Raw genomic sequence first — 12,010 nt, forward strand, 5'->3', positions numbered from 1 at the left:
TAAAACAGCGGTTTCCAACCTTTTTGTTCTCTGACGTCACATTTCAGATGTCTATGAGTTAAGACCTCCACCAATCTTACATTGTTTAATTTCAATAAATGTTTAAATGATATCATATCTCACCAAAAGTCAAAGATTAGAGAAAAAGTCCAAAAGCTTAAAACAGATTTGTGTATCACAACTCTGTTTTGTTTTTCTTTCCTCTCCTGGTAATCATCTAACGACTTGTCTTATTTATCTGCTGTCCCTGGATGTAAAACTGGATATAAGTAAAAGTTAAAACTTGCTCCACCTCAATGACATGCAATAACATGCTGCTTACGCACTGATGTTTCACTATTAATGATCTAATGATGTCATTTGTAATAATGTATCAGTCAGAGGGAGCAAACAGGACTTACTGGAATACTTTAACTACATTTTGCTGTTGCAACTTCTGTACAGATTTATGATCTGAATTTTATTTAAAGACTACTCTTTTTTTTGTTGCATGGTTTTGCCAATATACTACAAACATAAAGCATATAAAGTATAAATCATCACTTTTTAAAAAAAAAACTGGGCTCCTTTTTTCCTGCGTGAACTATCAGGCAGTTGTTGGGATTTAGGTCATTTCAGTAGAATGTTGCAGTCAGTTTGCAAACACTTGTTGATCTGGTGAGCCATCCACAGTGAACTGCATTTCAACCTTTTTATAACAAATGTGAATCCCTATGTATAAACATTTCTGAACATCAGTGCATCCATGTCAAACCCTCTTCTAGGGGCCACAGAGAGTGTAGGAAAGCATATGCTGGAAGCATGCAACAACAACCTAGAGATGGCAGTGACCATGTTTCTGGATGGAGGCGGGATCGCAGAGGAGCCCAGCACCAGCTCCAGTTCAGCAGCATCAAGCAGCAGAGCTCCCCCTACAGAGTAAGCTCATGTTTATCTCCACAATTGTGCGAGACAAAAGCGATGTACAGTATTTTGGCCTTTTGTCATGTTTTAGTATCTTAAAGATGTACTTCATGATGAAAATCGGTGATGCGTGATTTATATAGATGTTTTGCACTGGTTTGCCTTGCTTTTAATATTAATTGTGTATTTTGTTGCTTCAGTGAAGTACGAGCACCCATTCCCCAGAAACAGGACATATTGGTAGAGCCAGAACCACTATTTGGAGGTATTATACTGCTTATTTTATTTTATTTTATTTTATGCAAAAAGAGTTATTATTGGCTGCTGTTCAAGTCATCTGATGATTGTTGTTTTATGTTAAGTGCCAAAGCGAAGAAGACCCGCTCGATCTATATTTGATGGTTTCCGAGACTTCCAAACAGAAACAAGTGAGTTATATTTAAGTTTTTCAAACTTAAAAAAAAAATCAAATCGGTCTCAAATGTGATTGAGCATAATGCTGCTTTATAATAACTAACAAGAAAATCTGTCCTGTAATGACCATGAGTGTTTTTCTGTTTGTAGTCCGCCAGGAACAGGAGCTGCGTAACGGTGGCACAGTGGATAAGAAACTGAGCACCCTGGCAGACCTTTTCCGTCCTCCCATTGAGCTCATGCACAAAGGCAGCTTTGAAACGGTAAGCAATCACTCAACGGACACTTTACACCACACCTTTATTCAGTTTGTGTGAACTTTTTACTGAAATTTCAGAGGATGACTATGGAGATCACAGGTGGCAAACTTGGTGAAAACATGCAGACTCTCATTCCAACATGACCTGTGTTCACATAAAACTGATGCAGATGGTTATAACTGTTTTTCATAAAGGGACATATGATCTTTTAGGTACTTTTATTCTTAATCTTATATCAAGCTGCAGATGTGCTTTGGATTTTCAGTACAGACTTCATTTCAATAGGAAATGACTGAACTCAACTTGATATCCTGAGTTTACTCTGATTCTACATTTCTTTTTTTGTGCTTCCAGGCTAAAGACTGTGGGCAGCTAGAGAACAAGTGGCTCATGATAAACATTCAAAATGTGCAAGATTTTGCCTGCCAGTGCCTGAACAGAGATGTGTGGAGTAACGATGCAGTGAAGACCATCATTAGAGAACATTTCATATTCTGGCAGGTATGCGACTTTATATGTGGTCTGTGATGCTTTCACATTGCTGCAAACTTTGTGTTGTCGTCTTTTGAAGCTTCTAATCTCAGAAGTCATCAGCTTTTAGGCAGATGACAATTCAGCCTCTGGCGAAAATGGGCATTATTTTGAGGGGTTCTGGTGTAGCCAACGGATATCTGGGTTAAGACTTGGTCTTTTGTGTGCCGGTCATTGTTTATATTCCAACTAGCAACTTTAGCTGCATGAATGGAGATGGATTTGAAAGATAATAACCAGACTGTTTCACAAGTAGCTCAGTTTAAAACCACTTCACCTAAATCCCCTTTTCCACTACCGGTTACCGGTACTGGCTCGGCTCGGCTCGGCTCGACTCTACTTGCTGTATTTCATTGGACAAAAGTTGTGAATAGTGCCTGTGAACTAGTACTATTTTTGGTATCCCCTCCTGCATCATGTAACCAAAGCCCACTCAAACATGATTGATGCAATCTCTCAAAACTACTTCTTAGGATTTTCTGTCCAACCATGGCGGAAATAAAATGTTTATAGTCGGTTCAAACAGCCACACTGGAAGATGAAGTGATTTGAGCTGACTCTCACTGAGACGCGTGGAGACATGATGTTGTGTTAAAAATGATGAAAAGGTGCACATTTTCAGACAGTCCCTCCAGAGAGACGTTGAATGTGCTGTATTTGGTTCAACACGTGAAAAAGGACGCATATATTTGAGTAGTGATTGGAAAAAAAGAGAGCTAGATAAGGAAGTAGAATACCAAGCTCCTGTCAACTCCACACAGCTTGTCAGTCACAGCGTGAAGTGGGTGTAAATGTTTGAAAATCAGACGGTTGAAAGTTGTATATAATGGGCGACTTGCGATGAGTTGTCGGAAAGGTGTGGAGGGAGGGTGTTTCTGAAGGTATCCAAACATCATCACTGCATGCAGTTCGGACAAACCATAAATCCAGCGCAAGTCCTACCATTGGCCGAAGACGAAAAGTTGGCTGCACGCAGTAAAGTATTTGATGTTGCAGTACCGACGTCTTCTTCCACTGTCCAACAAAAACTGCAGTCATCACATAAAAGTCCAAACCCCAATGTTAACTTACATGTTCAAGTGTTTCTGGTTTCAAATTCATTTCTGTGTTGTGCATTTTCTCTCTTTGCAGGTGTATCATGACAGCGAAGAGGGACAAAGATACATCCAGTTCTATAAGCTCAACAAATTTCCCTACATTTCTATCCTCGATCCACGCACAGGTGAGTGTTCATGGGAATTTTGGCAGCAGCTGAGGGTTAGTTGATGTACAAACACACTCAAGTTTAGTTTTTAGCAGCTAATCAAGAAAAGAAAAAAAACACATGTGACCGACCAGAAAGATTTAAGAACAACCCTCAAACGCAAATCTGGTTATTGGGGTTTACATATTTTTGAAGGATGACAGCAGTTCTCTAGCGGTGCACATTTGCAGTATAGATCCAAGCAGATGTGACTCTTTAATACTTATTTATTCTAGCTTTTGCTGACTTTTTAAATAGGGATTATTATGAACCGGTTCTGTTCCTTTCAGGTCAAAAAATGGTGGAGTGGAACGAACTGGATGTGGCTTCGTTCCTGGAGCAGGCAACTGGCTTCCTGGCAGAGCACGGGCAGCTCGACGGGCCATCTTGCCACGCACCCCCTGCCAAACGAGCTCGCTCAGTGGGTTTCTCTTCTCATGTGTCACCTCTAATTCTCATGCTGTTTCTGCTCTAATAAGAGATCAACTCTCTTGCTATGACTCTGCTGGAATTTCCTCTGTCACAGCTCTGATCAGTTTGAGAGGCAAAATTTTGCAGTACAGCTTCGAAATTAGCAAAGTGTCCTCATCTTTAACGATCACGAGTCATCTCCAAAACTGTTCGAACGTTCATGAATATTAACCTATTTAATCACTGTGGTATGTAATGCTGTCAGTGTCACACAGCTGTGGAAAACGTATGAAGTTCTATACCTCTGTTGCTTTTTTGACATGTTTTCAACTGCTGCTCTCTGTTTTCTCTTCTAGGAGAGTCTGATTGATGCCAGTGAAGACAGTCAGCTGGAGGCAGCGATCCGAGCCTCCCTACAGGAGACCCACTATGAGTCCTCAAATGTCCCTGAACCCCCTGACTCCCCCCGATCAGATGACGAATCAGACGCTGAGCCTTTCTCTGACAGCGAGGGGCCCATCTCTGTCGATGGCTCAGACAGCGAAACGCCTGTACCCCACGAAGAGAAGAGTTCTACCGGCAAACACACCCTGGCGCCTCTGGCCACCGCAGCTCAGCAGCGTCTACATCCTGACAGTTCCACTTCCTCCCACAGAAAGTCTCCTTACAAAGAAAACAACCACAGCCACAAAAAAGAGGAGAGCAAAAAGAACCACCTGGAGCCCTCGGCTGCTGGTCCTCGTCATGCTCAGCCCGATGCAGACTCTGGAGGGAACCATTGCGCCCCACTCCCCGAAAGTGCAGGAACTTCCAAGATCAGCACAACCTGCGATGTGGACTGTCCTGACGACAACGGTACGACAAATCAAAAAACCTTTAGGGTTTTTGCAAAATATGCCCACTCGAAGAATCCTCCTGTTTTCAGACACTTTGAAGGGATGTGTGTGTGTGTGTGTGTGTGTGTGTGTGTGTGTGTGTGTGTGTGTGTGTGTGTGTGTGTGTGTGTGTGTGTGTGTGTGTGTGTGTGTGTGTGTGTGTGTGTGTGTGTGTGGAGCTGCTGTGTTAGGGTTAGTGGGTGGTCAGACAGGAAATCTGTTCTTTTGTTTACAAAGCTTCAAGCACCAGTGACAAAATATGAAGGAACTCCACTTTGAGTGATAGATCTGTGAACTTGAAGGCTTACCAGGCGAAACACTCCTCGGAGGTATATAACACCACAAGAAAGAATCTCAGCTCCATCTGTTTCATCTTTAGGTTCAAAAATTGCAAGATAAACAGCGTTCATGTTACAAAGTCATGTACCAGGAACGCGTACTTGCAGGTGTGTGACTGGGCCATGCGGCGCTAGCCTGGTGCGAACCAGAACCCAGTTTCACTGAATATATGGGTCTGGGCACCCTCCATAGGGAATCAGTTGCAGTTGTTCCATCCTGCTTGGCGTCGGCCTCCGGTTAATTTTAACCAATCAGCTCGCGCCGAAAACCGGCCGACACTCTGCCACCGCTGCAACTACCTTCAGCAATTGTCCACCAAAGCGTTTTTTCCTGAGTACAGCATATTTTTTTAAATGGTTTTAATGAACACCAGCAGCTTGACGAGGTGCTGACCGTTTATTCTGCGCTGTCAGTGACAATGTCAAAAATATTAGCACTGCACTCGTCACCGCCAGCAGCCGTCCTATCCCGGTGAAGGAGGGGCGGGACAAACGCGGTTAACCACCGACACTGCTCGCTGATTGGTCCGCCCTTCAGAGTGGCTGCGCAAACGCTAATACGAGTCGAGTTCCCAGACGGTTATCACAGCGAAGAAAACTGAAGCTGTGAGCCACAGTCGGTGCAGCCAGGCTAATGCGGCGCCTTTCTGGATGACATTGTGTTGCATTGCAACGAGGATTGAAAAGGTCAATGGGTGTCTACCATTCAACATCTTGAGCACTGCACCGTTTACTAACTACAGTAGTGTTCCCAGATGATTTTGTAATAACTGAACTGACAACTAAATTGGGATCTCATTTTGACCTTTACAATGTATTTTTCTCATATTTTCCCAGCGAAGAGTGATACTCGACACTGCAAATGTATTATAACCTTTTTTAAGGAAACTATCAAAGTCCGTTTTTGTCACTTGCAATGATTTCAATGCAGTCATACAGACATCTACAGTGTCTTTGTGTGTGTGACTTTACACTTGTTAAACCAATATAGACACCATTCATTTATATGTTCTATGTGACCCACTGTTAAACAAAATGTAAGAAATAATGCTTCTCACCTGTGTCTTCTCACATCTTCAAATCTTACAGTGATCAATGAAAGGGTGAAGGTCAAAACACAGTGACTGCAGTAAACTCATTGGTTTGGACAGCGACTGCATTATCTCAGACTGATATTTACTACATTTTTGTTTGTTTTTTGACACAGGCCCCAAAGCCAGGTTGATGCTCCGTTACCCAGATGGACAGAGAGAGCAAATTTCCTTGTCTTCTAAAGCAAAACTTTTGGTGAGTACACCCTATAATTACTCTTATTTTAAGATAAAATACACAACTTTTTCATAACACCTGATGAACAGTGAATATTAATACATCTTGTTCTTTAAAATGTCTCACCTGCCGTATGTCATCCTCTCCCTTCAAGGCCCTAGTAAGACACGTGCAGTCGAAGGGTTACCCCAACGAGCGCTTCGAACTCGTCACCAACTTTCCCAGAAGGAAGCTTGCCCACTTGGACTATGACATCACCCTGCAGGAGGCGGGGCTTTGTCCACAGGAGACTGTATTTGTGCAGGAGAGGAACTAGAACTTCCCAGACTCGTTCACTTTTTGCTTGTCTGTATCTCTGGTAGACCTCACCCTTTCACCAATGATCTGGGACAATGTTTATGGCCTAGATCCCTTCTGTTCTGGAGGTAGGCCCTGTTTTTTGCCAAGACAGCTGTTGGTGGATGGACTACTTTCACCGCCCCTCCAGTAGTCTGAATACTGACGTCTCTGCTGACAGCCTAATCCCTTTGTAGTCCACTACAACTGGCCAGTAAGGTGTTAGGGATGCCAGCACTCTGTAATTTTTTTTTTTATTCTATATATTCAGTTCTGATGACAGTCTTATTTGGTTTTGAACACTGGGGCACATCAGGACAGAATATGTATCACCTAGCTTCTATTCAAATTGAAAACCTCAAATAACGGATCACTTAATGATGATGGGTTTCCATGGAGGAGTACAAAAAGACTTTTACCTCCCAGAAAGGACGTTAAATGTCAGAGTTTTATTTTCTGTACCTGGGACAGGTAAAAGGGAGGCTCATTCTTGTTGATTTTGACCCAAATTTGGTCTCTCACTCAGTCATTGTTTTAACAGTTGTAATTATTTGGAGGGCAGGGGGGCTAGAAGGAAAGGTCCAAAAATTACAAGTCATTAAGAATATGTCTTTTGCTACAGAAGGGAATGAATGAAAGGTGGTACATCTCATCAGTCGGACCTACACTGTACAGGGATGGCTTAGAGAGACTGATATTTAGCTGTAGTCATTGTTTCCTTTCTTTTTTTTATATGCTGCCAAGAAAATATGCTGATGTTGAAATATAACCACCAAAAACCAAGGGAGATTCTGCTTGGTCTATTTGTTAATTTCATGTTTTTTCATAAAGATGTCTGTGTCTTTTGAATGAAAGGTTCAAACCCAAAACATTAGCAGAAGAAATATATAAAACCAAAACAAAAATTCTCAATTCAATGGCAACACAAACATTTAGCGTACCGAAGATCACAACAGAAGGAACAGGGTCGGTAAAACGTCAACTTATCTCTGCTAAGTTTATTTTTTGACACATTTTGATCCTGACATATATTCTAGTTCTGACAATAAGACTGATTTACCTCCCACGTTTAATGTTGTTTTGATATTCCTGTGCCATTAGGCTGTTAAACATCTCTTCAGTTGTTTGCATATCAGATTAGAGAATGTTTTAGCATTCAAGGCGACCTCAAATACTCAACAACAGCTTGTGTGTCTTCCATTTCTCACAGTTCTTCACATGTACAGATGGTGGTGGTAACGTGCCTTAAATGCAAACAATTCATAAATGTTAAGATCACTCACCGGTGTAAAAACTAGGTTTTAAAATACTCTAATAAGCTTTGCAAGTGTTTTATGTGGTTGAAAATCAGTCAGTATGTTTGTTAGTCTCTAAGGGTTTATATGTTTTGGGTTGAACAATATAGGCATGGAAACGAGGAAACTTTACAGTGAACCTTTAATCTGTTGTGTCTGCGGAGCCACTTCTTTTCCTTTTTTTTTTTTTTTTTTTTTTAGATTTTTGTGTATTCAAGTTTCCTGCTGAGTTCTCAAGGCCTGGAGAAGCAGAGGGGATGCACACTGCCAAGTTACTTTAATCATATCAGAGTAAGCCGGGTGCTAAAATGTCCACTTGGATTGTGTACTAAACACATTTTTGAGTTCAAGTGCTCATTTAAAGGTTCATTGTACAGGATAGGGGGGATCCATTGGCAGCAGTGGAATATAATATTTATAGTTATTGTCATCACTGTATAATCAGCTGAAACTAAGAATTGTTGTGTTTTCATTACCTCAGAATAAGTCCTGCATATCTACATAGGAAGTGGGTCCTCTTCCACGGAGCACACCATGTTTCTACAGTAGCTCACAAGGTGCAAACCAAACAGTGGCTGGAAAATCCTGATTAAATCCTTTATCTGGGTTTTGTGAAACAGCCCCCAGGAGTCAAAACATTTTCACTGTGAATCAGAAAACCACTGTGGCAGTTAATATACTGTTGGTGCCAATAATTACCAGAATTATTGAATTAATCCTTTTGTGAAGGGAAGTATGTGAGTGACCTGTGACCTATGCCCATCAATAGTTTTGAAAATATTATTTTGACTTTAAGTTTAAAAATAGGTTCACATATTTTCTCTTACACCCTGCTTGGGTTGGTATAGTATATTTTGATAAGAATAAAATAGGAAAATTGGAAAATGTCACCATTATCCAACCAGTACATTGCTGAGATTTAGTTTCAAGCCATTTAAAAAAAAAAAAAAAAAAGTCTTCGGTCAGCATCTTAAATTTTACATTGATTTTAAATACTTCCCGTTGAATAAGGGTCCCAACCGATAATAGAAACAGTTTGTTCGAGGCAGAGGTCTGACAGCTGCACAAACAGATGAGGACGCTGACTCGGCTTCGGTGGCCTCACTGTGAATGTTACAGTAGGTGACGTGCATTCCTTCACCGCCGGGTGGGTGATGGGAAAATGTACAGCTGAATAAAAGAAACCGATTTACCCCATAAAAGAAATAATTATCCTCTTCAGGTGGTTCACATACATGACAATATTTCAAACGCTTTTTTTTTTTTTTAAACCTGAAATTTACATTCAAATTAATATCTCATCTTTAAATCAGCAAAGTGTTTAAAACTTAAGATATTGGATATTAAGAAAACGCTATACTTGTTTTGGTGTTTTGGAGGTCATTAGAGGTGATGCAACTTTTTTCAGTGTTTCTGGTGGCTTCAGTGAAGAAAGGAAAACTCGTTTTTTTCTTGAAAGGTGAATCTTAAGGAGATAAAGTGTTACAACTTACTGTAGCAGGGATGACCTACATTAATTTCACACTGAAGCTGAATCTATGAATCAGTGCTGAAATTTTAATGAGGTAACGGGACAGCAGCCCTCACCTGGTTTGGCTGTTGCATAAAAGACTGTTGACCCCAGTCATCTGCGGACCTTTCAGCTTAGAATGAATCAATGGAAGTTAATGTGTGCCATCTCAGGGCTGAGATTAAAGGAGCACTTTGCTGATTTTACACATGGAGTTCAGCACTCTTTTTTACATTTCAAGGGTAATAGTGCTTATGAGACATCACAGACTCCTAAAAGTAAAGCTCCCCAAGTATTTGTGCTTGAGGGTCACCCTTTTATGCAGACTTAGATGTTTGTGTATGTCTGACCTACAATGTGTTGTTAACCCATTGCTCTGCATGTTTCAGGATAACAATCGTGGATGATAAGCTTATCTGCTCTGATTTATCACTTGTCAGAATGACTGAGTGGACTATAATCACAGTCAGACCTGCCGTCTGTCACAAGAATCCTATATTCCTGATTTCTCGATTGCAAAGTCCCAAAGATCATTTAAAAATGTTACTAAATTACATGGTTGCGGCAAGGTTGTGATTTTCTCAAACTTTGATTGTTTATAGTTATCCGGCGTTGTTGTTGTCTGATGCCTAAAGAAAGATTCTACTCACTTGAATAGAAACGGTCCAGGGCAAACTGCCACTGTGATTCACAAGACAGATGATGAGGGCCAAAAGCTTATTTCATATGGACGAAGATCAATAACATAGTTGTTACTTTGAAGGCAGCAGAGAAGCCAGTGACTAAAGCAAACTGACAGATATCAAAAATAGCCAAGAGGTCATATTGATACATACCTAGGTTCGAAAGTTTAGTCACCAAAGACGGGAGTGATGGCTGGGGAGTGTGCTGTATATCCTGGCTCGGATGGATATACCTGTAAATAGGTGTGAAGTAGGTCAAGTGATGACTTTGGAGAGAGAAACAGACTGGGGACAACTGGTGGACAGCTGAGGAGTAACAGGGTCTGGATTAACTGGAGTTAACACCAGAAGCAGATAAACAAGTGAAAATATCACCTTTTTGGTTTGACAGCATTTTGCAAATCATTGTTGTCAGTAAATGTCTGCAAAATTCAGCATTTGTTTTTTTAATTAAACAGTTGTTTAGTATTTTAGCAGTTTGGCTATGCATGCATTTGAGAGGTCATCAAACAAACTCTGTCAATTTGTGAGTATAATTTGCACTGCAGTCACTCTATCAGTGTGTCACTAATATTATCAGTGCAGTACAAAGAGTTTATATATGCTCAGTGGACTGCCAAAAAAAAAAAAAAAAGATATAGTCACAGCAGGGTGAAGATAAGGTTAGGGTTACGTGGTCTGCAATGATTCTGCAAAGAAAGGGCGGGTGAATGGGGAGAACATCAAACAACAAAGTATTGTGTAATCTGCAGATTCCCCTTTTTTTTGTCTTTTCGATTTTGCTCGTCAATGGTTTGCTACTTTGACATTTCAAGTTACATATTTTATTTTCCAAATCACACCTGCAGACAGAGATGACATAGCACAATGCTGTCTTTTATGCACTTCCTCCTCTGATGTGCTTACCAGTGGTGACTCTTCAGCTGTACAGTACATGCTGATCAATGCCTCTGTAGCAAATCCCGTATATTAATGTAATTTGCGCTAAATTTATCATTTACCTTATCTCATCCATACTTTAATTTATTTGTTATTGATTAGTTTTACCTTTACGTACTCCAGTGCGGTAAGATTTTTCAAAATGACACAAAAAAGCATCACAACTATGAATAAACTCAATTAACAATAAATTACAGAATAAAGCAAGTAGATAATGTACAACATAAAAACCTTGATAATGTGCTGACTTTCACCATCTTTGGCTTTGGATACAGGATGGTGAACTCCACTTGCAGAGGTAATAAAAAGATTAATTAATACAAAACAGTTATTTTGGTTCAATTCAGTGCGACTTGTAAATTACACATTGGTTATTTATTCCATCAATAGTCCAGTGGTTTCTTGATACCACACAGATCGTTCTTATCTGATACGATGAAATTATGGAGCCACAGTAATCATAATCATATTTTGGATCTTCCCAAGTTGCACCACCAAAGTTCATTTTAACATAAAATGTGTTGTGAAAGTGATTTTTCAACATTTGACCAATGAGAACAAAGAATGAAGGGTTATTGGTTTAATTTGCAAATCAACATGAACCTTGGGTTGGGTAATATTGACTCAGTAAACATTACTTGCATGTGGGTCACACAAACTGCATCTTTTCAAAGTAAACAGGATGATTAATGTCAAACAAGCAGTGATATGCGGGCCTTCGCATGCTGCACGTTGGAGAGCCAGTGGGTCAGGGGTGTATGCAGCCGCAGGGTTAACCACGCCGGATGCATGTGCAAAGTGAGGTTTCAAGCATCCTTTGATCTTAAACATCAACTGCCTGTGTCATGGCGAAACATCAGAACTTTGCCGCAACGCCCTGGCGGCGCCTTTTCACAAAAAGGACGGGCTTCTCAATATATCATCATCAATGTCTAAAGGCTATTCTGACCCGATTTGATGTCTATGTGATCAACCAGCGAACCGCGTGAAAGTGTGAAATATG

The 12,010-nt window shown here is 40.5% G+C and overlaps 1 protein-coding gene across 1 annotated transcript; it reads left to right on the top strand.

Annotated features, from left to right (window-relative positions):
* Positions 1 to 768: 768 nt before the first annotated feature.
* Positions 769 to 7,363, top strand: ubxn7 (UBX domain protein 7). The gene is made up of 10 exons (XM_069691965.1): positions 769 to 918; positions 1,104 to 1,168; positions 1,266 to 1,331; positions 1,468 to 1,580; positions 1,932 to 2,078; positions 3,240 to 3,330; positions 3,642 to 3,772; positions 4,119 to 4,617; positions 6,183 to 6,262; positions 6,399 to 7,363. The coding sequence occupies exons 1-10, from the start codon at positions 791 to 793 to the stop codon at positions 6,558 to 6,560; spliced, it is 1,482 nt and encodes a 493-aa protein (XP_069548066.1). The 5' UTR covers positions 769 to 790; the 3' UTR covers positions 6,561 to 7,363.
* The last annotated feature ends 4,647 nt before the right edge of the window (positions 7,364 to 12,010 follow it).

This window comes from Brachyistius frenatus, unplaced genomic scaffold, assembly GCF_029030835.1.
Source record: "Brachyistius frenatus isolate BFR_SWC_R1_liver_20210118 unplaced genomic scaffold, ASM2903083v1 Contig_12, whole genome shotgun sequence".
NCBI lineage: Eukaryota > Metazoa > Chordata > Actinopteri > Embiotocidae > Brachyistius > Brachyistius frenatus.